The sequence below is a fragment of the Mya arenaria genome, chromosome 17, assembly GCF_026914265.1.
Source record: "Mya arenaria isolate MELC-2E11 chromosome 17, ASM2691426v1".
Classification (NCBI taxonomy): Eukaryota; Metazoa; Mollusca; class Bivalvia; order Myida; family Myidae; genus Mya; species Mya arenaria.
In genome coordinates this window covers 12,460,183-12,487,771 of record NC_069138.1, presented here as the reverse complement: position 1 = coordinate 12,487,771, position 27,589 = coordinate 12,460,183, and the positions used below count along the sequence as shown (strand labels likewise).

At 35.8% G+C, this 27,589-nt stretch overlaps 1 protein-coding gene across 1 annotated transcript; it reads left to right on the top strand.

Annotated features, from left to right (window-relative positions):
* Positions 1–27,038, top strand: LOC128223879 (uncharacterized). Its single transcript, XM_052933323.1, has 10 exons — positions 1–177; positions 7,567–7,724; positions 10,765–10,907; positions 11,945–12,061; positions 18,158–18,271; positions 18,661–18,813; positions 19,414–19,554; positions 20,238–20,308; positions 21,406–21,564; positions 23,110–27,038. Exons 2-10 carry the CDS (start codon positions 7,573–7,575, stop codon positions 23,278–23,280), a joined length of 1,221 nt encoding a protein of 406 aa, XP_052789283.1. The 5' UTR covers positions 1–177; positions 7,567–7,572; the 3' UTR covers positions 23,281–27,038.
* The last annotated feature ends 551 nt before the right edge of the window (positions 27,039–27,589 follow it).

The following is a 27,589-nucleotide window of genomic DNA, read 5'->3' as shown; positions in this document are numbered from 1 at the left end:
CATGTTTTTGATTGTGAAGTAAACAGTTTAAGTGTCACTGTGTCATAAGGAAAATAAACTTCATAACAAATACAAGTTATAGTTACAATGGTTTATAGTGGTTAACTTTGGCAACCTGACGGATACAAATCGAGTCTTCACTCTAGAGAGCATCACGAACACACCCACTATATAAGTGTATGTATAAATAATATAGTATTAATTATATATGAGTACTTGTATAACATCATGTATAGTTCATAGAATTCATGTCAACCGAAATAAAGTCAATTTTAATCAATGTGTCTACTTTCCTGTATAAATGTTTCACTAAATGACTCGAATTGTTTCAACTTTAATATCCGAACGGTGAAGTTTAATGTATAAACAATTTTTTGTATATAGTCTAGACATCGCTGTCAGTTTATCGATTATTATAATTGTTTTGGCTGAAGCATGTTATTATGCGCATAATTTCATGGTCATGTTATGTTATCCTATTTGTACATTACTTAACGTTTTTTTATAAATTAATTAATATTGTTTTAGCGTAAGGTTGTATACAAATAAGATTGATTCATCCCAATCCGAGCGTGGATTTTTGTTGTTGCGGAAACGAGGTTGACCGAGTTTTCGCAGAACACCCCGCGCGAGGCTTGGGATGAACCTTTCTTCCACCTCAGATAAGTAGATCAAAAATTTAACCATGCTAGAAATTCTTATTTTGCCCACGGGCAAAGATAAATCAAGTACCCGTGTGGAACTCCTTTTTAATGGTCATCACATTGTAATTACCCCCCTTGTTGAAGACTGTCGTCTGTAGCTAGCATCATAGAGACTTAGCTTGTCTTGTGGTAACATTTAGAATGCTAATTGATTATTACTCGATCCAAATGTCGGCATAAAAAGTGTTCACGCACCTTTCAAGAAATAATGCTTCACTCTGCTCATAACTATTTTAAGACCGATTTGACTATTAACATAATCTGAATCACTGCGCGCATATCCATGACAACCACAAATTATCACATATCCATACGCATTTATTTTCACTATATAAAAGAGTTCCAGCAAAAAATACATTTTTACTTAATTTTGTTTCTACCATAGCCGCTCGTGTAAGATAGGTTCATCCCAACCCTCGCGCAGGGTGTTTTGCGGAAACTCGGTAAACTGCTTTGTGCGTAGTGGAAAAAGGTAGCTCCATATGGGCACTTTTGTATCTTTGCCGATGGACAAGATAAGGATTTCCAGCTATTTGGATCTACTAATCTAGGGTGGGAGAAAATAGTAAACATTCTGTTTTGTTCTCTTAGTTTGTACTGTACTGATTGTGATGTTTTGTTTTCGTTTCACCTGTATTAGTGGTATCATTTTATTTTGTTCAATGAGAAAAAGCATTTTCAGTACGTTTATTAACGTAAATCAGGAGTCCACCATTATTTACTTAAATCAGGTGAACGAATAGATATACACAGTGGCTGGCCCATCTTGTTAATAGTTTGCACAATGAAATGTAGAGCACTTAAAAAGTGTTAGTGTGTACTTACACAATAGATAAATGCTTCTGCGAGTGTGTGGTATTAAACCATTTGTTACTGTCAGTAAACAGCCTTTAACCATTACATAAAAGTTGGATTAACATCAGTGACAGAATCATGGTGTTTCACGTATGATAGTTAAAACCATCACGGTAGTGCTAACCCAAATTCATTTGATAAACAATGCACAAGTCATAGACCCATACAGTAATATGATCCTTTAGCGTAAGGTTTTCAGGTTTTTAATGTCAAAGTTGTTTATTATCAATAAGGAACACGGTATGTTTTCCAAAATAAAACATTGACTTATACAGGCGGAATGTAAAGAACGGGACTTCAATGTTATACCACAACATTTCTATAACGTCATTATTATTTTAACTTAAGCTAGTTTTAGCGGATTTTGATCGATTCTTTACTCCGGACAGCATTAGGTACACACGCACTCTGTCACATTTACATTAATATAAAAAAGTACTAGTATTTACTGGTATAATTCATCTAACTTGTGTCAACCAATAATACGTCAATTTTGAATACTGTTTCTACTTTCTTGTATATAAAGATGCCGACTTTGATATGATTGTAAAGCGTCGGTCTCAGCTAATCTCATGTACATGTTTTTATATATATATGTGTTTATTTTTGTTCAGGTTTAAATATGTTGTTATTTGTGATCATACTCATGTATAATTACATCATTTGATCATTCATTGGCGACGTTTTGTTTATATTTGATATTGATTAAAACGATATGCTTTTGCTCTTCCTTCTGTTTGTTTCTCCACCTCCTCCTCCTCATCATCATTCGATCAGGGGCAGCAGCAGCAGCAGCAACAGCAGCATGCTATTCTCCTTGGTGTCTTTATCAATGTCGTTTTTATACAAATATCTTTTTTATTTCAAAATAATAATAATATTGAATAAGAATAATAATAACAGTTAATTTTTCTGATGAAACGGTACTTGATAATTAATGTCAGTTTCTGTTTTTCATCTTTGCAAAAGGAATGACAACCCCGCTAATGCTTTTTCGTTGATATCTAATTATTGCTGCCCTTGAACCGATGGGTTAAAATGGTAAACATTCTTTGCTAGCATGTTTTTGTTTGTGAATAAAGCAGTTTAAGTATCGCTGTAAGAAAGTGGATGCTGTCGTAAGGGAAAGTAAACATGTTAACAAAACGTTATTGTTACATCGGATACTGACAGCCAACATCAAGTACATGTGCACACTCTGTATTATAATAAATTTGTATGTAAATCATCGGAATACCAATCTGAACGCCTCGGCCATTGTTGTTATCGATTGAAAATGGCCGAGGTGTTCCGATTGAAATGAATACTAGTTTGAACTGGTATAGTTAACCAAACTGGTGTAAACCAATCATACTTCATAGATACAGACTCGAATTATTTAGACTCAATATCGGCATTGTTTCAAATATCGTCATTGATTCGCACTCTTGATCTGCAGCTCGCCTTATTTACTGGTACGTGAATTATTTAAAAAAAATTGGTTTAAATATTCTCTTCTTATAACATATTATTAGTAAACTTGTTCTTGTTAAGAAATGTTGTTATTAAGTTATGCGCAACTTTTCGGTGTCATCTTTTATTATCTTAATTACACTTTACATTGGTTTAAATATTCTCTTCTTATAACATATTATTAGTAAAGTTGTTCTTGTTAAGAAATGTTGTTATTAAGTTATGCGCAACTTTTCGGCGTCATCTTTTATTATCTTAATTACACATTACATGGCGTTTTGTTAATTTATATTTAATACTGGTTTAGCAGTATTTTGTATATGCCTTAGATCAGTTAGATAATAGTTTACGTTCAGTTCAGGTCTTTCAGTCTATAGTTTATTACCCTCCCCCCCATCCGAATCGTAGGTTTACATGCGGTGGGGGATATTTTTTGGCTTTTTCCGTCCGTCCGTCCATCCCGACATCCGTCCGTCCGTCCGTCCGATTTTTGTTCTGTCGGGAACCATATCGAGGGGTGAAAGCAAAAAGGTTCTATCTTCTTATTTATTTAATGTCACATAGAACCTTTTTCGCATACACCCCTCGATATCTTGGTACGGATTGGTCTCGTAATGTTCAAACTTGGTCAGAATGTCCCCCTCGATAAAATCTCGACCACTTGAAATTACGGGTCAAATGGGTTAAAACTAGGTCACTAGATAAAATCTTTGGAACACACTAGAGACATTATATTTTGTCCAATATTCATGAAACTTTATCAGAATGTTTTCTTTGATGAAGTCTAGGATTAATTTGAAACTAGGTTATGTGGTGTCAAAAACTAGATCACTAAATTAAATCTTAGAACATATATTTGAACATACTGGAGGCAATATGTCTGGTCCTTTATTTATGACACTTAATCTGAATGTTTTCCTCAATAAAATCAAGGACTTATTTGAGACATGGCCACTTGAAGTAAGTCAAGCACTAGGTCACTAGGTTAAATCTTTCAAATATAATGTCCGAATCCAAATATGGGTATTGATTGGTCTGGCTTTGTTTGACTGTGGTCAGAATGTTCCCCTTAATGCTAGATTTTAAAAGTGGGTCACTTTAAGTAAAAACTAGGTCATTATGTCAAATCCGACAGAAAACTTGTGAACAAACAGAGGCAATATTCATGAAACTAAATCACATGTTGCCTCGATGAAATCTTGGCTTAGTTTAAAATTAGGTCACGTGGGGTCAAAACAAGGTCGTTAGATCGAAAACTTGGTAGCACTTCAGAGGCTATATTTTTTAGAAAAAAAAATCTAGTCCAATCTGGCTTTAAAGCTGCACTCTCACAGATTGACCATTTTAACAACTTTTTTTTATTTTTTTTGTCTGGGAAAGAGCAATTTTTGCGTAAATATCTGCAAACTTATGATATAATATTGCTGTCAAAATCAGATCGTAGATGTTCATATTTCCGTTCAAAAAGTAATGTTTTATGGCTTAAACTGTTACTAACGGTATTGAGAAAAAATGCATAAAACATCAATTTTTGATCTTAATTATAAAAATGTGCGATCTGATTTTATGTCAGCGGTCTTATATACATGTAACTGGTTTCTATGGATCTTTGCAAAAACTGGCTCGTTCAAAGACAAAAAAATAAAATAGTTGTCAAAACGTTCAATCTGTGAGAGTGCAGCTTTAAAGCACCAGTGGAATTATCATTGTGTTTCTCGTAATATAGTTGAATTCAAGGGATTTTGTAGTGCTTAATAAATTCATATGATGAACAATGCACAAGTCGAAAATCTATATAGAAATGATCTTTTGGCGTAAGGCCAAAGATATTCAGGCTCTTGTCAGTGTCAGCATTGCTAATTATGAATAAGGATATTTTTTTCAACAAGAAGCATTGGTTGACTGACAAGTTGAATTTAAAGAACGCCGGGACTGATATTTTTTATACCAGGCCTAATATTATGCTTCTGGTTCGTGTAACCCGACCCTTTAACTATAAAATAGACGCATACTCTACCGATTTTATAGTCTGTCTTATAAAAGTTTAAGTGCATGTTTTAATATACAGTTTAAAAAGCTTTATGCTGAAGATAACTTGTATGCCAAATCCTAATGATGACAATAAAATCCTAAAAAACATAAAGCTCATAAAATATTCCTTCCTAGCCGACCTGTGTCTGAACAAGATATCACCATAACCACACGCATATGTTTGGCCCAATGACATTTCTAACGCTGCCAGCTGTCTTTTTGTTTTCAATTTATTTTCATGGCACTGTATCAATGATAAAATAGTTAAAATACCACTCTAAGGTCAAGATAGAACAGTACAATGACAATAATTATAATATCAGCTTATATTTATAAGACACATTTTGACGATGACATTTCTCGCAAATCATTCATTCAATATTGACATTTTTGAGATGGTAAATGCAGAATCCATTAACAGACCAACACGTATTTCCGATATTAACATTCATTAACATGCAGGGGCGTAGCTAGGGGACTTTGGGGACTTTTATATGCACATTACACACACTCATTAATACTTGCAATAATTACAATAAAACCAAGCAATACACCTAGTTTAAATAAACACCAAACTTGTTTTCGTTAAAATAAAAAACTTTCGAGTTGTTCAAAGTGTTTGAGTAGCTAGTAGTTTTTGTTGCATTTTTGGATTATTCAAATTTATCATTTTTCAAAAACAGTAGTAGGCCCGGGCCTACAAGGCCTATATGTAGCTACGCCACTGCTTGGCATCTTAGTTGAAGTATCTGTACACGTGTACCACCTCTATCATGGGCTATTATGCTATGAACTATTTATAGAGCAATCGGACTCGCTCCGTTAAACACGCACAGTGCAAAAATATATAAAGCTGTCGTTTTAATTAATAGCTATATATAGGATCATGGTTGATAGGGATTTTAAAATACTGCAGGTTGAACAAGATAAGAGGTAAATGCATTTAATAATTATATTACTTTTAAAAGCTTAATAATGGCTCTGAATTTGTACCCCTGTTTACATTTAGATGTCGTATGTTAATGTTGAATGAGTAATGTTTGATTGTAATAAGTGGATAATGAGGTCACAGACCACTAAATAAATGCCCTATATATTCTTTAGACACTTAACCAGTTTAAGTAGATAACGAGGGAGATAATAATTCAATGAAACAGTTGAATAATCACTTGTATCATGTACTTTCCGGTGGTTTATAGAGGTTTATCAGTGAAATAAAAATGGAATGCCACTGTTTCAAACAGTGAAATAACAGCAGTGATTTTTTTCAAAATAATTTTTCTCCATGTGCCTTTTCAATTCGGAAAATAAGTGCGAAAAGAAAAAAAAAAGAAAATTACAACACTGTCATTTTAATTATAAAAGATTTAATTTTCTGCTTTTACTGATTTAAATATGTTTTATGTGTTAATAGATACTTTTTCCGCAACAAGCAAATGCTTGTGTGACTAATGCACCAGTCAATTGTAACCACGCCCCCCCCCCCCCCCAGGTCCGGGGATAATCGGAGAAATGGGCCGTGGTTTAACTTCCAGGTGGCACCGAAGTGCCGGGTGAATGCGGTCGTTTTGTCTTTGCGCCAAAAATAGCGGGGAATGGGCCTTATCTAGGGTCCCTGGGGTGCGGGAGCATTTGGCGGGGATTTAACCAGCGGTTCGTCCTCGCAGAGCGGGGATTTCAGCCGGGCTTGGCTGGACCAAAAGTCAAAGTGCCCGCTATTCCCCTGGCCGGGGGGGGGCCTTGGTTACAATTGACTGGTGCATAATTTTAAATTTTATCTTCTTATAATGTTTATGTTGAAATTGTTCATTTTCTTGTACATGTGTTTACTCTTCACATATGGAGGAAATAAAAGATATATCTGTATGCCAGTTGGTGTTTGTAAATGATTGCAAGTAAAATTTCTCAATCTGTCTGCCAGTTGGTGTTTGTGAATGATTGCAAGTAAAATTTCTCAATCTGTCTGCCAGTTGGTGTTTGTAAATGATTGCAAGTAAAATTTCTCAATCTGTCTGCCAGTTGGTGTTTGTGAATGATTGGAAATAAATTCCCCAATCTGTCTGCCAGTTGGTGTTTGTGAATAATTACTAGTGAAATACCTCAATCTGTCTGCCAGTTGGTGTTTGTGAATAATTACTAGTGAAATACCTCAATCTGTCTGCCAGTTGGTGTTTGTGAATAATTACTAGTGAAATACCTCAATCTGTCTGCCAGTTGGTGTTTGTGAATAATTACTAGTGAAATACCTCAATCTGTCTGCCAGTTGGTGTTTGTGAATAATTACTAGTGAAATACCTCAATCTGTCTGCCAGTTGGTGTTTGTGAATAATTACTAGTGAAATACCTCAATCTGTCTGCCAGTTGGTGTTTGTGAATGATTGCAGGTGAAATTCCCAATCTGTCTGCCAATTGGTGTCTGTGAATAATTGCAAAAAAATACCTCAGTTATTTAATGAATACGACAATATTTGCCAAAATAAACTAATTGGGTGATAACCTTTTATGTTTGTTTTTTTACTTTCAGTGTCCAATGGAAACGCAAAATAACGAGATGTTGCTGAAAGACGTTCCTGAATTCGGAAACGAGATTCGAAAGGAGTTTATGCTCCGGAAAAATAGCGTGTTCATCAATCACGGCTCGTACGGCACAATACCTAAATGTGTTCATGCACAAAAGATCAGGTTTCTACCTTTTAGATTTGTTTACCATTCAGGCGCTCGAAAATAATGTGTCTTTATAATTGAATTGAATTCATGTTGTTTATTTTACTTTTTTATGCCCCCGAAGGTGGGCATATTAAAATCGCACCGTCCGTCCGGCCGTCCGGCCGTCCGGCTCTGTAACTTTCCCTTGTATGGACAGATTTTAAAATAACTTGCCACATTGGTTCCACATACCAAGACGATGTGTGGCGTGCAAGACTCGTGTCCCTACCTCAAAGGTCAAGGTCACACTTAGTGTTTATTCACAATGGAGTGCTGCATATAAGGACATAGAGTATAGGTTGTCGTGTCCGGGCTGTAACTTTCTCTTGTATGGACAGATTTTAAAATTACTTTCCACATGTGTACCACATACCAAGACGACGTGTCGCGTGTAAGACCCGTGTCCCTACCTCAAAGGTCAAGGTCACACTTAGTGTTTATTCACCATAGAGTGCTGCATATAAGCATAGAGTATAGGTTGTCGTGTCCGGGCTGTAACTTTCCCTTGTATGGACAGATTTTAAAATAACTTGTCACATGTGTTCCACATACCAAGACAACGTGTCGCGTGCAAGACCCGTGTCCCTACCTCAAAGGTCAAGGTCACACTTAGTGTTTATTCACAATGGAGTGCTGCATATAAGGACATAGAGTATAGGTTGTCGTGTCCGGGCTGTAACTTTCCCTTGTATGGACAGATTTTAAAATAACTTGCCAAATGTGTTCCACATACCAAGACGACGTGTCGCGTGCCAAACCCGTGTCCCTAACCCAAAGGTCAAGGTCACACTTAGTGTTTATTTACAATGGAGTGCTGCATATAAGGACATAGAGTATAGGTTGTCGTGTCCGGGCTGTTACTTTCTCTTGTATGGACAGATTTTAAAATAACTTGCCACATGTGTTCCACATACCAAGACAATGTGTCGCGTGCAAGACCCGTGTCCCTACCTCAAAGGCCAAGGTCACACTTAGTGTTTATTTACAATGGAGTGCTGCATATAAGGACATAGAGTATAGGTTGTCGTGTCCGGCTGTAACTTTCCCTTGTATGGACAGATTTTAAAATAACTTGCCACTTAAGTTCCATATACCAAGATGACGTGTCGCGTGCCAAACCCGTGTCCCTACCTCAAAGGTCAAGGTCACACTTAGTGTTTATTCACAATGGAGTGCTGCATATAGAACATAGAGTATAGGTTGTCGTGTCCGGGCTGTAACTTTCTCTTGTATGGACAGATTTTAAAATAACTTGTCACATGTGTTCCACATACCAAGACGACGTGTCGCGTGCAAGACCCGTGTCCCTACCTCAAAGGTGAAGGTCACACATAGTGTTTATTCACAATGGAGTGCTGCATATAAGGACATAGAGTATAGGTTGTCGTGTCCGGCTGTAACTTTCCCTTGTATGGACAGATTTTAAAATAACTTGCGATTTGTGTTCCACATACCAAGACGACGTGTCGCATGCAAGACCCGTGTCCCTACCTCAAAGGTCAAGGTCACACTTAGTGTTTATTCACAATGGAGTGCTGTATACAAGGACATAGAGTATAGGTTGTCGTGTCCGGCTGTAACTTTCCCTTGTATGGACAGATTTTAAAATAACTTGCTACATGTGTTCCACATACGAAGACGACGTGTCGTGTGCAAGACCCATGTCCCTACCTCTAAGGTGAAAGATACACTAAGTGTTTATTCATAAGGGAATTCTGAATATAAGGACATAACAGTGTAGGTTGTCAAGTATGGGTGGTATTGTTTTATGTTCTGAGGAAATTTAAAATAACTTGCCATATGTATTTGACACATAAAGGCAAGATCAATTTTTCATGTACTGACCTTGTTCTTAGGTCAATGTCACATTCGGGGGCATTCGTCACATACTGTGACAGCTCTTGTTTTAAAGAAAAATCGGATTTGAAAAATAACTCAACGTTTTATTTTTTTCCGGTGCCTCTTTACGGAAAGTACCGAATACGAACACTGCCAAACTTTCACAATGATTAGTGATGATTGTTATCGGTTCGAAGAGGTTGATTTTCGAAATTGTTATTAAAGTTGTATACAGTCGAATCCCGTTGGCTCGAACTACCAAGGACCAGCGAATATACCTCGAGCCTCGTAAATTCGAGCCAAGCGGCATAACATACGTCCAAAAGAATGAACTCGGTCCTAAACATTCACTTCGAGCCAACGATAAATTCGACCCAAGCGAGTTCTAGCCAACGGGGCTGGACTGTACTGTATAAAGATATGTTGCAATGTAAGCGAACAGTAACAAGTCTTACAATAAAATTTATTTCTTTCGACTTAAAACAAATAAATGTGTTTAATTTCACGATTTCGAATAGTTATAAAATTCAGCAAAACGCATCATCAAAGCTCGAAAACTTGAAAGAAAGTAACAGTAAAATCAAAAGTTTTTTCACTTGAGACTGAACTCAGATTTAAGGCTAAAGACGCAATCATGGCCGCTAAAGCGCCATGAACTATTGCATTCTAATGTTGTCTTTTGAATTAATTGTCATTCGGAACTCTTTGGCCATTTTTATCGAAAACAACCTCGGATGTATGCCAGTACATCAGTAGATGTATTTCGTAAAATTTTGAATTATATTATTAATTAAATGTCGTGTTTTAGCTTGTATTTGTAGATCTAAGTTTGAATTGATTGCCAGTGAAGTGTATTATTGCAAAACATAATTAAGAGTACCAAGAGTTACGTCATTAAAGTCAAATGCTAAATTGAATTTACTACGGGATCTACTTGCAGCGTCGTTCAAGTGTACCGATTTCTGACATTGTTAACCGTCCATATACATCCGATGTTGCCATATTTATCGAAAGCAACCTCGGATGTATGTGGACGGGTAACAATGTCAGAAATCGGTACACTTTAACTGCGCTGCAAGTAGATCGCGTAATAATTTCAAACATCCGAGGTTGTTTTCGATAAAAATGGCCCGAGGAGCTCCGAATGATTAATTGTACGTTGTGTTGTTGCTTTCAGATACCTTGAAGAAATGGAGAGCCATCCAGACGTTTGGTACCGATACACACTCGATAAATATTTAAAGAGGGCCGTACAAAAAGTGTCCAGCTTCATTGGTGTGGACGTTGGAGACACCTTTTTGCTCCAAAACGTAACAAAAGGTAAGAATAAAATTATTTTCATTTTTTTAAATAGATTTTTGCTGCATTCGCTTGTTTTTTGCCACGCCAAATTTGTTTTAAGTTCATGTTTCTTGTTCAGAAAATATCAGTAATTTGTCCTCTTTGGTTTATATACATTTTGTTTCATAAAAAGGTACAAGTGACAAGGTAAAGTTAAATACTTGTAAGTATTTTACATTTTGATTGGAAGCTAATCGTTGGTTTATTACCAGTAAATGAAAAAAAAACACAACCTTGAATCCACATTTTTAACAACACTTACCATCCATATATTTACACCTCAACTTCCATTCCTTAAATGAACTGCCTTTCGGCAATTGCGTTTATCAATCGATGAACGCAACATCTTCGGATATGTTCGGATCGCGATTCATTGCATAACAATATACATGAAAACTATTGATCTTGTTATTGTTTGTATTGTGTCAGCAGGTCCCGTTAAATATAAATCAACATTTTAGAAAGTGTTAATTTATGATATGTTAAATGTATTGCTGCCATAAGTGTTTCAATTTTACGTTTAAAAGTGATTTCAAGTGGTTGATCTTTTCCCGCGTTATTGTGACGTCATTTGAAAAATGTTTCCGGTTACAGTCGGGTCGTTCTATTTACAGAATGGGTAAAAAAGGATTACTGAAAAGGTTTTTTTTAAATGAATAACAGTATTTTTTTAACAATTTTTGAATGATATAATGACCTATTGGTGTAAATATAAGGAATGAAATGCGGGGTTGCTGTCATTATCGGGGATATGAACGCAATTGGGCTGGTCAAAGTACGCGTGGAGTCCTTGACTCCACACACTTTGACCAGCCCAATTGCGTTCATACCCCGATAAAGACATCAACCCCGCAATTCATTCCTTAAGTAAACAAAATAATGTTTGTTTTACATTTTAATTTCAACTTATCGTCAGAATCGGCATAAGGATTCAGATTTGAACTAACACCAGGAAGACTGTTTTGTGTATTTCAGGGTTTTCTTTCCCAATCCCCTAATACAAACCCATTTTCCAGCCATCAACACGGTCCTTAAGACGTTCCCGTTACGTCACGGTGACGCTTTCCTCATCACAGATTTGTCTTATTGTTCTGTGAAAAGTGCGGCACAGCATGTGACTTCATTGGTACCAGGTAAGTCAAAGAAAATGCAATCGTAATGACTCGACCGTGTCCGGCAATCTTCGGGATAGACCTCGTTGGTCAAAGAATTATACAATCGTAACAACTCGGCCATCTCCGGCAAGGTTCGAGATAGACCTCGTAGGTCAAAGAAGTATGCAATCGTAATGACTTGACCGTCTCCGGCAAGGTTCGGGATAGACCTCGTAGGTCAAAGAATAATACAATCGTAACAACTCGGCCATCTCCGGCATAGCCAAAAATGTGACGAGGCCGACGATTAACCAAATTATCATTACGCTTCAAGTACACCCATTCGATATCGTAAACAATGTTCTAAAATGAATGCGTTTGATTCGCGTCTTAATTATGATTTGGTGAAACTTGAGTTCGACCCATATAGGACCGTAATAATGTCACTGCTTCCTCTTCTTAAAACATTGATTATGTCCCTTGACAATTGAAAACGTAATTAAAACGTTTTTGATATAGGCGCCGCCATGATGGACCTTTTTTTGAAGACTCGTCCTTTTTCCGAGTTCATATATGTTGGATAATGGCCGACGGGTTCCGATTGAGAATTTTTTTTCGGGGATACTGCGTTTTGCCGCATTTTACACTGCGTGTTTTCGATCGTGAGTCAAAACTGGGCTTAACTTTTCGTAATATCTTAAGTCTCTTATAACAGGATCAAGCTAAGATCCATTGAGCAGTGGTTCTAATGGCCAGCATTAATCCATTTAGCAGTGGTTCTAATGGCCACCATTAATCCATTAAGAAGTGGTTATAATGTTCAGCATTGACCCATTTAGCAGTGGTTCTAATGTTCAGCACTTACACATTTAGCAATGATCCTAATGTAAAGCATTACTCCATTTAGCAGTGGTCCTGATGTTCAGCGTTGATCCATTTAGCAGTGTTTCTAATGTTCAGCATTAATCCATTTAGCAGTGGTTCTAATGTTCAAGATTAATATATTTAGAAGTGGTTCTAATATTCAGGATAAATCCATTTAGCAGTGGTTCTAATGTCCAGCATTAATCCATTTGGCAGTGGTTCTTATGTTCAGCACTAATCCATTTATCAGTGGTTCTAATGTTCAGCATTAATCCATTGAGCAGTTGTTCTAATGTTCAGCATTAATTAATTGAGCAGTGGTTCTAATGTTCAGCATTAATTCATTGAGCATTAATTCATTGAGCAGTGGTTCTAATGTTCAGCATTAATCCATTGAACAGTGGTTCTAATGTTCAGCATTAATCTATCGAGCAGTGGTTCAAATATTCAGCATTGATCCATTTAGCAGTGGTTCTTATGTTCAGCATTAATCCATTTAGCAGTGGTTCTAATGTCCAGCATTGACCCATTTAGCAGTGGCTCTTATGTTCATTATTAATCAATCAATCAAGCAGTGGTTCTAATGTTCAAGATTAATCCATTTAGCAGTGGTTCTTATGTTCAGCATTAATCCATTTAGCAGTGGTTCTAATGTTCAAGGTTAATCCATTTAGCAGTGGTTCTAATGTTCAAGGTTAATCCATTTAGCAGTGGTTCTAATGTTCAGGATAAATCCATTTAGCAGTGGTTCTAATGTCCAGCATTGATCCTTTTAGCAGTGGTTCTAATGTCCAGCATTACTCCTTTTAGCAGTGGTTCTAATGTCCAGCATTAATCCATTTGGCAGTGGTTCTAATGTCCAGCATTAATCCATTTGGCAGTGGTTCTAATGTCCAGCATTACTCCTTTTAGCAGTGGTTATAATGTCCAGCATTACTCCTTTTAGCAGTGGTTCTAATGTCCAGCATTAATCCATTTGGCAGTGGTTCTAATGTCCAGCATTAATCCATTTGGCATTACTCCTTTTAGCAGTGGTTCTAATGTCCAGCATTACTCCTTTTAGCAGTGGTTCTAATGTTCAGCATTACTCCTTTTAGCAGTGGTTCTAATGTCCAGCATTACTCCTTTTAGCAGTGGTTCTAATGTTCATCATTACTCCTTTAAGCAGTGGTTCTAATGTCCAGCATTACTCCTTTTAGCAGTGGTTCTAATGTCCAACATTACTCCTTTTAGCAGTGGTTCTAATGTCCAGCATTACCCCTTTTAGCAGTGGATCTAATGTCCAGCATTACTCCTTTTAGCAGTGGATCTAATGTTCAGCATTACTCCTTTTAGCAGTGGATCTAATGTCCAGCATTACTCCTTTTAGCAGTGGATCTTATGTTCAGCATTGATCAATTTAGCAGTGGTTCTGATATTCAGGAATAATCCATTTAGCAGTGGTTCTAATGTCCATTATTACTCCTTTTAGCAGTGGTTCTAATGTCCAGCATTACTCCTTTTAGCAGTGGATCTAATGTCCAGCATTACTCCTTTTAGCAGTGGATCTAATGTTCAGCATTACTCCTTTTAGCAGTGGATCTAATGTCCAGCATAACTCCTTTTAGCAGTGGATCTTATGTTCAGCATTGATCAATTTAGCAGTGGTTCTGATATTTAGGAATAATCCATTTAGCAGTGGTTCTAATGTCCAGCATTACTCCTTTTAGCAGTGGATCTAATGTCCAGCATTACTCCTTTTAGCAGTGGTTCTAATGTCCAGCATTACTCCTTTTAGCAGTGGTTCTAATGTCCAGCATTACTCCTTTTAGCAGTGGTTCTAATGTCCAGCATTACTCCTTTTAGCAGTGGTTCTAATGTCCAGCATTACTCCTTTTAGCAGTGGATCTAATGTCCAGCATTACTCCTTTTAGCAGTGGTTCTAATGTCCAGCATCACTCCTTTTAGCAGTGGATCTTATGTTCAGCATTGATCAATTTAGCAGTGGTTCTGATATTCAGGAATAATCCATTTAGCAGTGGATCTAATGTCCAGCATTACTCCTTTTAGCAGTGGATCTAATGTTCAGCATTACTCCTTTTAGCAGTGGGTCTTATGTTCAGCATTGATCAATTTAGCAGTGGTTCTGATATTCAGGAATAATCCATTTAGCAGTGGTTCTAATGTTCAGCATTACTCCTTTTAGCAGTGAATCTTATGTTCAGCATTACTCCTTTTAGCAGTGGATCTTATGTTCAGCATTGATCAATTTAGCAGTGGTTCTGATATTCAGGAATAATCCATTTAGCAGTGGATCTAATGTCCAGCATTACTCCTTTTAGCAGTGGATCTAATGTCCAGCATTACTCCTTTTAGCAGTGGATCTAATGTTCAGCATTACTCCTTTTAGCAGTGGATCTAATGTCCAGCATTACTCCTATTAGCAGTGGCTCTAATGTTCAGCATTGATCAATTTAGCAGTGGTTCTGATATTCAGGAATAATCCATTTAGCAGTGGTTCTAATGTCCAGCATTACTCCTTTTAGCAGTGGATCTAATGTCCAGCATTACTCCTTTTAGCAGTGAATCTAATGTCCAGCATTACTCCTTTTAGCAGTGGATCTAATGTCCAGCATTACTCCTTTTAGCAGTGGATCTTATGTTCAGCATTGATCAATTTAGCAGTGGTTCTGATATTCAGGAATAATCCATTTAGCAGTGGTTCTAATGTCCAGCATTACTCCTTTTAGCAGTGGTTCTAATGTCCAGCATTACTCCTTTTAGCAGTGGTTCTAATGTCCAGCATTACTCCTTTTAGCAGTGGTTCTAATGTCCAGCATTACTCCTTTTAGCAGTGGATCTAATGTCCAGCATTACTCCTTTTAGCAGTTGATCTTATGTTCAGCATTGATCTATTTAGCAGTGGATCTTATGTTCAGCATTACTCCTTTTAGCAGTGGATCTAATGTCCAGCATTACTCCTTTTAGCAGTGGTTCTAATGTCCAGCATTACTCCTTTTAGCAGTGGATCTAATGTTCAGCATTACTCCTTTTAGCAGTGGATCTAATGTCCAGCATCACTCCTTTTAGCAGTGGATCTTATGTTCAGCATTGATCAATTTAGCAGTGTTTCTGATATTCAGGAATAATCCATTGAGCAGTGGATCTAATGTCCAGCATTACTCCTTTTAGCAGTGGATCTAATGTTCAGCATTACTCCTTTTAGCAGTGGATCTTATGTTCAGCATTGATCAATTTAGCAGTGGTTCTGATATTCAGGAATAATCCATTTAGCAGTGGATCTAATGTCCAGCATTACTCCTTTTAGCAGTGAATCTTATGTTCAGCATTACTCCTTTTAGCAGTGGATCTTATGTTCAGCATTGATCAATTTAGCAGTGGTTCTGATATTCAGGAATAATCCATTTAGCAGTGGATCTAATGTCCAGCATTACTCCTTTTAGCAGTGGATCTAATGTCCAGCATTACTCCTTTTAGCAGTGGATCTAATGTTCAGCATTACTCCTTTTAGCAGTGGATCTAATGTCCAGCATTACTCCTTTTAGCAGTGGATCTAATGTTCAGCATTACTCCTTTTAGCAGTGGATCTAATGTCCAGCATTACTCCTTTTAGCAGTGGATCTTATGTTCAGCATTGATCAATTTAGCAGTGGTTCTGATATTCAGGAATAATCCATTTAGCAGTGGTTCTAATGTCCAGCATTACTCCTTTTAGCAGTGGATCTAATGTCCAGCATTACTCCTTTTAGCAGTGGATCTAATGTCCAGCATTACTCCTTTTAGCAGTGGATCTAATGTCCAGCATTACTCCTTTTAGCAGTGGATCTTATGTTCAGCATTGATCAATTTAGCAGTGGTTCTGATATTCAGGAATAATCCATTTAGCAGTGGTTCTAATGTCCAGCATTACTCCTTTTAGCAGTGGTTCTAATGTCCAGCATTACTCCTTTTAGCAGTGGTTCTAATGTCCAGCATTACTCCTTTTAGCAGTGGATCTAATGTCCAGCATTACTCCTTTTAGCAGTGGATCTTATGTTCAGCATTGATCCATTTAGCAGTGAATCTTATGTTCAGCATTACTCCTTTTAGCAGTGGATCTAATGTCCAGCATTACTCCTTTTAGCAGTGGTTCTAATGTCCAGCATTACTCCTTTTAGCAGTGGTTCTAATGTCTAGCATTACTCCTTTTAGCAGTGGTTCTAATGTCCAGCATTACTTCTTTTAGCAGTGGATCTTATGTTCAGCATTGATCAATTTAGCAGTGGTTCTGATATTCAGGAATAATCCATTTAGCAGTGGTTCTAATGTCCAGCATTACTTCTTTTAGCAGTGGATCTTATGTTCAGCATTGATCAATTTAGCAGTGGTTCTGATATTCAGGAATAATCCATTTAGCAGTGGTTCTAATGTCCAGCATTACTTCTTTTAGCAGTGGATCTTATGTTCAGCATTGATCAATTTAGCAGTGGTTCTGATATTCAGAAATAATCCATTTAGCAGTGGTTCTAATGTCCAGCATTACTTCTTTTAGCAGTGGATCTTATGTTCAGCATTGATCAATTTAGCAGTGGTTCTGATATTCAGGAATAATCCATTTAGCAGTGGTTCTAATGTTCAGCATTACTTCTTTTAGCAGTGGATCTTATGTTCAGCATTGATCAATTTAGCAGTGGTTCTGATATTCAGGAATAATCCATTTAGCAGTGGTTCTGATATTCAGGAATAATCCATTTAGCAGTGGTTCTAATGATCAGGATTTGTCTTGATATCAGGATTGAGAGCTTGTATATTCAGACTTATGTACGGTTGTTTAAGCCTGTTTTTATATTCGGACATTTGCATGAAAACCTGTACCTTTAAATGTAAATCACTTTGGAAACAACTTCAGAAGGGTTCTTAGCCCCTTCACCCTTCTTTGAGCATAAATCTCTGATACTCAAACAGAATCCCGTCTATTATTCAGGATTAACAATTACTATTTGTATTAACCGCTGTTTAACAACTTCAATCTCCAATTTCTCGAAACTTTTTAAAGTAAACAGGCTTAAGTACCTTATTTCAATTAGCCAAAGTACATACTTAAATTCGATTTTGATAAATGAAAATGTGTTTATTGTAATTATCATCAAGATAATTCCTATTTAAAGTCTGAAATATCTTAAAGAAGTATATATAACGCAAATTATATTAAAAAAAACAACAGTGAGCTTAGCTTAGCTTAGTTTCGGGAAATTGGCTCCAGATAGTTTGACACACGAGTTTATTTCCCAGGTTGTGCGACTCATCTACTGAACATCAAGTTTCCGATCCAAAGCGAGGATCAGATAGTTGGTCAGTACGACCAATTTCTACGCGCTCATCCTGAGGTTCGATTGGCTATAATAGGTGAGTAACAAGGGCTTTAACCCATTGGTTGGAATTTTTTAAAACATCTGAGCCATATTTTAACTTAAAGGTACATTCTTATTAAAAATCAATATATACACATGTATGACAAACACAAATTTTGACTGATAAACCTTTAACTACTAACTAAATAATGCATTTATGGAAAATACTAATTACTGACAATAAGATTGTAACCGTGTATCTAATAGCTGAAAACGCAAAAATGTTAAATGATTGGTGAGTGCTAAAACAATATTTACTGTGATTTACTATCGTCTCATTAGGTAGAAATACCGTGTTTTCTGCACATTTCTTTCAAATTCAACTCGGTATCCTACTCAATAGCCGAGAAGTCCCAATATTTCATAAAAAAAAGTTTCATTCAGATCACATCACAAGCCCAACAGCGATTCTGATGCCTGTCAAGCGTCTGGTTGAAGTCTGTCATCGACATGACGTCACAGTTTTGATCGATGGTGCGCATGCGCCTGGCCAGCTTGAGCTCAAAATACAGGACATCGATGCAGACTTTTACACAGGTAATCTCCTCAAGCGGGTTGATATTTTAAATGCTTCAAAGGTCTCAAATTTGTTGACAATTTCACACATAAGTTCTGACATGTCTGGAGCGATATCGAGAAAAAAACTGAACTCAATATACCGATGTCAATTTTATTATAACTATCACAGTTCCGCTATAAAGCAGAAACCGAGTTCATGTTACTTATCTCGATTTAAGTTATAACTGGTTGTCCGGTTAGCGTATTGGTTAGCGCACTCGCTTCTCACCTAGGCGACCCAGGTGCGATTCCCGGCCTGGGCGCATGTGAGTTTGGTTGTGGTCACCAATAGAAGTAGTCCGTGAATTTTTGAATTATATCATCATTAAATGTAGTGTTTTAGCTTGTATTTATTGATCGCATTTTAAATTGATTCCTAGTGAAGTGTATTATTGCAAACATAAAGATTCACAAGAGTTAAGGTATTAACTTTATCTGCTAACTTAAATACTACGCGATCTTCTTGCAGCGGACTTAAACATACCGATTTCTGAGTATGTAAACTGTCCATGTACATTCGAGGTTGTTTTCGAGAAAAAAGGCAGTGGAGTTCCGAATGATATATAATCTTTGTTTTAGGAAACCTTCACAAATGGGTGTATGCTCCCCGGGGTTGCGGCTTTCTATGGCGAAATCCTAACAGGAAGACGGAATGGTTACGTCCCTTGATCACAGCAAGTTGTCACGGCGCAGGTCTGGTTGAAGAGTTCGCTTTTGAAGGTAAAAAAGGTCGCAGTGGTTATAGGTTACACGCAACTAAATCATACAATGGTCAAGTTTTTTTTCCGTGGGCTGCACGTTATATGTTTTAGTTACCGGTACATTTACAGTGTCTGCCTTTTAACGACATTTTTTTTAAAAGAACACCACGTATTCTTAAACTCTAGAGTCAGTATTTCTGAATGTCCAAAATCTGATTTAAATATTACAATGTTCTTGTCTTGTTTCAAATCATTACATCATACAACTTTAACAAAAACTATGTACAATTTATTGAACGAATTTTATACGAATCTTATTAATTACTCAGCCTCCCAAGCTCATCAACCAGTGGGCGCCCATAAATATGCTTATTGTTGACAAAATGTTTGTAAATACTCGTAAAAAATACCATTTGTAACATTAACACTCCTTTTTACCGAAATTGAGCTGTTTTTTATTAAAAATATATTTACAGAGTTAATTTAAGTCTCAAGACATTAGTTGATTCGGGCCCAGTATTGTTGACGGTTTCATTTATCTATGTGGTGAAGATGGTACAGATTCTAAAACTGCTAGTCTGATTAAAAATGTTCAGGCACATAGTCTAAGGTTTAGGGGGCTCAAACGACAAGCTTTTGTATATCTGTGTGCAAAAATATGGTATATCGTTTAACCAAAACATTAAAAATATATCATTTCAGGCACAAAAGACGACTCTTCGTATCTGTGTGCAGTAAATGGCATAGATTTCTACAACTCAGTCGGAGGCATTGTGAGTACATTCCATGTGACCTACTGACCTCAAAAATCAATACGGGGTCATCTGCTGGTCAGTGGTAACCTACCACAAAAGTTCCATGTTCCCAGACAAACCGTTTTCAAGTTATTGTGAGAAGAAAGTTTTTACAAGACTGTTGACCCTGACCTTGATTCTTGACCTACTGACCTCAGAATCAGTAGGGGGTCATCTGCTGGTCAGTGGTAACCTATCACAAAAGTTCCATGTTCCTAGACAAACCGTTCTCAAGTTATTATGCGAATAATTTTTGGTACAAGACTGTTGACCCTGACCATGATTTTTGACCTACTGACCTCAGAATCAATAGTGGGTCATCTACTGGTCAATGGCAACCTACCACAAACGTTCCATGTTCCTAGTCAAACAGTTCTCAAGTTATTATGCGAATACAAATTTTACAAGACTGTTGACCGTGACCTTGATTTTTGACCTACTGACCTCAGAATCAATAGGGGGTCATCTACTGGTCAGTGGCAATCTACCACAAAAGTTACATGTTCCTAGGTCAAACCGTTCTCAAGTTATTGTGAGAAGAAAGATTTTACAAGAATGTTGACTGTGACCTTGATTTTTGACCTACTGACCTCAGAAAAATAGGGGTCATATTCTGGTTCAAGTCACTGTGAACACACAAAATGTACAATATATCACTTATGATTTGCAAAACAACAAGTTCATGTCCATGTTATGGGTCTGTTTACAACAGGTCATAAACAAACGGTTAACAAGTAATTGATATTCCTAATTTTTTGCTTAATTAATCTATTGAATTATGCAGATTTAATTGCATAGTCAAACTGAATAATAACTTTTTTAATGTTGGCGCGAATGTCTCAATAATACCCAGAGGTCATGCCCGAACATCTGAATAACCCATTTAAAAATCCCATTAATTACAGAATGAAACTTGTTTCGCAATTCTTGTAAAACAAATTACATGTAGTTTAAACTAAAATTATGAATCGTATGCATTCAAGAATAAATATGTTTGGATATGCATGATGTGTTTTATAAAATATTCAGCAAGAAATATGTAAGTAACGTTAATTTACATCTTATTATATATTTAGGATGTGATAACAACATATACAAAACAGCTGCGTGAAAAATGCGTTGAGTACCTGGAGGATTTGTGGGAAACATCTCGACTTCCGGTTCCGGAAAGCATGGTCGCGCCAAATCTACAAATGGTTCAACTGCCGTACATTCCGAAGTTCTCAGAACGCCCGGTATGCTAGGATATGATACACGTTCCTGTACATGAATTCATGATCGAAACGTCCATCAGCTACGAAATTGAAGTTATCTGACTGAAGTCATCAAAGACGATTTTTTTTAAATGTTATAGATACCATAACAAAGCATTACTAAGCATAGCATAGCATAGAAAACTATAGCATAGCAAAGTTAAGTATAGCTTAGCAAATTATAACATAGTATATTATAGTACACCATAGCATAATTTAGCTAAGCTTAGCTTCGCATGTAATAGCATAGTATATCATAGCATAGTAAAGCATAGTATAGTATAGTATAGAATAGTATTGTTTAGTATATCACAGTACAGTACAGTGCCGTTTATTATAGTATACTATAGTATAATACACTATATCATTGTATGGTACAGCATAGTTAGCTTAGCTTAGCATAGTAAAGCATATCCTGGCATAGCATAACATAGCATAGTCTAGTACAGCACAGCATAGCATAGTTTGGCCTAGCTCAGCTTTGCTTAGCTTAACAAAGCAAAGTATAGCAAATCATAACATAACATAACAAAACACAACATTTAATATAACATAAAAGCTATAAATGTTACAATATTCATAGCCAACACATATATTACAATCAACATGAAGGTTTTCCAGAGCTTGTGATATGACAGTTTATTCAACAGTATAGAAGTATTTTAAACATGGATGCAGATTTATTCAGCTTGATAGCGTACGAAAGTGGTCAAAGTGAATTGACAATCATGCTTATTTTTGTAGGAAAATTGAACACACATAAGAACAAATTATTTTTTTGACATTTTTTTTCTCTGTCAGGTACATTATGTTGGTTTATAAGTAACATTAATGACCTCAATCAACCTAGTATTTCATAAACACGAAATATTATATATATACACATTAGCGGAAAAAAAAAATAGTATTCCGTAACGTGAGTCACTTAAGAGGCAGTACAATTGTGTGCTTTCAAATACTAATCGGATAACAGGATAGTTACATACAAACTGTTTGAACATCGAATACTATTTATATTTTACTTTTTTTCTCAAATATAAATATCGAAAACTATTTATATTTCACTTGTTATTGCCAAATTTTGAGTAATTTAGATATCAAATACTATTTATATTTCACTTTTTATTGCCAGATTTAGAGTGATTTAAATATCGAATACGATTTATATTTCACTTTTTATTGCCAGATTTAGAGTGATTTAAATATCGAATACGATTTATATTTCACTTTTTATTGCCAGATTTAGAGTGATTTAAATATCGAATACGATTTATATTTCACTTTTTATTGCCAGATTTAGAGTGATTTAAATATTGAATATTATTAATATTTCTCATTTTTATTGCCAATTCTAGAGTGATTTAGTATCGAATATTATTTATATTTTACATCTTTTATATTTCACTTTATATTGCCAAATCTAAAGCGATTTAAATATCGAATACTATTTATATTTCACTTTTTTATTTCGAAAACTGGAGTGATTTACATATCAAATACTATTTTCATTTCACTTTTATGTTACAGGATATGTATGGCGATCTCCAAAAGCTAATCTTGGACCAGTTCGACATTCAGACGTACATACACACAGTGAACGGACAGCTGTACGCGCGAGTGTCCACTCAAATTTACAACACCTTTGATGATTATGTGAAACTGGGGAACGCCATTCTTAACATTGCCAGAGAAGAGTAAAAGAACATATAACGATATATGTTTATGCTGCTCGCAAGGGTATCCGCTTAAACGTCGTTGATGATTATTTAAAACTTAGGGACCCTTTCTTCTCAGTGTCGGAGAAGTATGAAAAGCGTTTTTTTTTATCTACATATTTATATAATGAGGGTGTACGCGTGAGTGTCCTTCAGATGCATATCACAGTTGATAGTTATGCCCCCCTTCGAAAAAGAGGGGTCGGTCGGTCCGTTCGTCGGTAGACCAAAGCTTGTCCGATAGATAACTTGACAGTTCCTGGACATATCCAGTTCCTCATCATACTTGACATGAAGGTTGGGCCTGACCAGAAGATGACCTCTATTGATTTGAAGGATCATCGGGTTAAATGTCAAGGTCACAGTTTATATGCAAATATCAGTTAAAATCTGAACATGAGTAACATCTGAAAACTGTACCTACTATCCTCACACTTTGAATGCTCATAATCTTAAAACTGCCTCAAAGGCACCTTATGTCAATGAGGAATCAGTTGTCATTTCGGTCAATGCATATTGCATTTAGTTATCCAAAAATTCCTGACAGCCTGGCGCTCAGGGGGCAATAATGTCTAACAAACATCTCTTTTTATGTGAAACTTGAGGACATTTTTCTTCACATTACCACAGATGAATGAAAAAAAACAACATATTGAATGTTGTTATATTCGTACTTAAATGCAGAAGTGTATCACAATTGATGATACTTGAGGACATATTTCTTCATATTACCAGAGAAGAGTAAAACAACATAAAGGTTTTTTTTTATGTTCATACTCATTTATATGCAAATGTATATCACATTTTGATGATTATGTGAAACTTGAGGATTTTTTTCCTGACCTTACCAGAGAAGAATGAATTTTTTCTCTATTCGTACTTATTTATTTATATGCAGATGTTGATCACATTTGGTGATTATGTGGACCTTGAAAACGCTATTCTTCACATAACCAGAGAAGAGTGAAATGCGTTGTTCGTCTTACTTGTGCATACATTTCCTTGAACGGACAGTCGTTTAATGTTCATAAATTTGATTTCACATTTCAATTATGATCAGAACAGTGCAAGCGAAAAAAGAAACTTGTTATGAAACAAAGGAACGCCATTTTTATATCGCTGGTAAGGATATGTCTAATTGTTCTTATGTTGCGAACTCAATCAAGCGGTTACTTCCCTTTGTTGAATAATTATCACTGATAGCATTCGGAACGCCTCGGCCATTTCTATCGAAAACAACCTCGGATGTATGTGGACGGTTTACATACTCAGAAATCGGTATGTTTAAGTCCGCTGCAAGTAGATCGCGTAGTCATTTAATTTAGCAGTTTAACTTAACGACTTAACTCTAGGGAATCTTAATTATGTTTGCAGTAATACAAGCAAAATACATAAATATAAGCTTAAACACTTAATTTAATTTATGATATTCAAAAACTTACGAACTACTTCTACTGATGTACCGGCATACATCCGAGGTTGTTTTCGATAAAAATGGCCAAGGAGCTCCGAATGCACTGATATCGCGCAAATCATGTGATTGTGATCAAAACCACGTAATCGCATTTAAAATTTTGACATTTTTCATTTAAAATATATTTATGCATTTTAAATTCTGGGATATGCAACATTCAAGTTTTTAGATTTAAGCAAAAAAGGCAATGAGACGAAACAAAATAATGTTCTTAAAAATAATGTTCTTAAAAAGTAATATAATTGAATCTGATTCTAAGGGAGATCACTGTGTTGGTGATTGATCTTGCGTAAGATTAATTGTTTTCAGTCTTGATAATGTTTGTTGATATGAAAGGACAAAAGAAGATTTATTTTACCATTAACTTCTTAAATCTTACTTTAAGTGTTATGATATTTAGTATGTCGTAAATTAGCTGCAGATATATTCATGCATATACTCTTATGTATGCTTTTTTTTAAAAGTTCAATGTTCGATATGTTTGCCAATATTTTGTGCATAACTATTTGTATTTTATTTTTCACTGCTGCATCATATTATAATTTGATGACATCATCATTGTATTTCTGAATGTGTCTCGGTATACAATATTCATCATCTTGGAGATTTTCAGGATCATAATTTTAGCAGTAATAGTTATATCAGTTTAAGCTCATATTTATTTTGAGAGAATCGTCGAGACTGTTGGGGTAGTATTTGTGTCATCGAAGGCGTCGTTCAAAGACTTTGAACTTTGGCGTAACTCAAATTTGCTTTCAGTGTATTAAAATGAAACTTGGTAAACATGTTGCCAGAAGCAATAGGCACGCGTTGAACAAGGCTCATAACTCTTACATATGTCATTGTCTAGTTATTATTCCCCCTTTTCGACAAGAAACATACACACAATTGGAATTCGCCCGGTGCCACTCACGTTCGTTTTACCCTGGAGATTTCAGGACGGTTTGTTTTTGTTTTCAAATTGAAAATGGAATTAAATATTCTAGTGTTTTTATTATTTCTATTGAATTTTTCTAATTGTATGCATTTACCTTTAATAAACCTTTATTGAGGTATTTTTCTTAAATTATTGTATACAATAGTATGACTTCAGTGAATAAATATAGTATATGTGTTCAACAAATATTATGAATATTTGCATTTCAGCCTATTTCGATACACACCCCTATGAATTGAAATTCTTAAATTTATCAAGTACGAACTATGTATGTATAGAAAATATAAAAGTATAAAATTACTTGCATTCAATGAAATGAACACTTTGTCGAAAATATAGCACTTTAAAATAACGTTGCAAATGCTTTTCAAACATGCATTTTATCTCTCAAATATTGTTAGTGTTTCGTTGTTATATAACGAACGAATAACCATACCTACCAACTCTGTTATGTATTTATATTTATGATTTTCATAACACGCACAGGCCACGTTGGCCTACTTTATGGAATGCACCATGTATAAATTATGTTGCTTTCTTAAATTATTTCTATAATAAATCATTTTGACAGGCATAATGTGCTTTGAACAATTATTTCTAAAAAAAACATAACTTTTTGCCGCTTGACCAACATTCAACACATCATAATGCCATTGAGTCTATTCCGACTATAGTCCTAGTACGTTTTCCGGGACCCCGTTTCAATTCAATCCATTACAATTCAATTCCGTTTCTTTTCTTCACTTGTTCAAGTCAACCTTAAAGAAGAAACACAAGAAAAAAAACAGAAAAAAAACGATCAAGAGCAAAAACGATCAAGAGGATGAACGAACAAGAACGAACGAAACAAGATTGAAACAAACAAAAGCAACAGCGAACGAGAACAAAAACGAACGAAACAACGAACAAGAACGAATGAGAACAAGAACGAACAAAACGAGAACGAATAAAACGAGAACGAGAACAAGAACGAATAAAATGAGAACGAACCATACAAGCACGAACGAAAAAGAACGAATAAAACGAGAACAAACTACAAGGACGAACGAGAACAAGAACGAATAAAACGAGAACGAACCATACAAGCACGAACGAAACAAGAACGAATAAAACGAGAACGAGAAACAAGGACGAATAAAATGAGAACGAACGAAACAAGAACGAACAAGTCAAGGAGGAATAAAACAAAAACGCACGAAACACGTCCCTTCAGTACATATAAATGATGGCATTCACTTAAAACGAAATAATTAAAACATCATTTTAACCCTTTCATCGAAAATTGTATTGAACTTGGCCTTATATTTTTGAAACTCGTTTAAGTGGATGCTGGGTAAACTTCAAGTATTTGGTAAACGGCAGATTTAAGATCGGCAACATTTGGCTATATGCCAAAACATTTTTGTTAAATCTTTGCGTATCGTAAAGAATGCAAAACTCAAACACATCATGCACTTGAACGTTAAACATTGAAATTATTACTTTGAATAGTTTAAAAATGTCATACATACACGAAGACTGTAAATCCATTTCAGACAAAGCACATATATCATGTAATTTCACGTCATATGTACACATACTGTTGATATATATTTCAGGCAGACATGATTGTTTTCAATTTATCAGTATTTCTCCAAAAACTACCCAACCGAATGACATCTCGCGAAGTCTCGCGTTATTTAGTACAATAAGCATCCGCGTGGTCTTGATCTCGGCTTTACCAGGCGTTTTTCGTAAACTATTGCTTTAATAACGCTATTGTCAATATCAACAATATATCGCCGCGATGACGCAATTTATCCCGCGGTGGCAACGCGTTTTTTTTTTTTTTTGCAAAACAAACGCGTGGTTGGTGGTGTATTAAACCGATTACCCCGAATC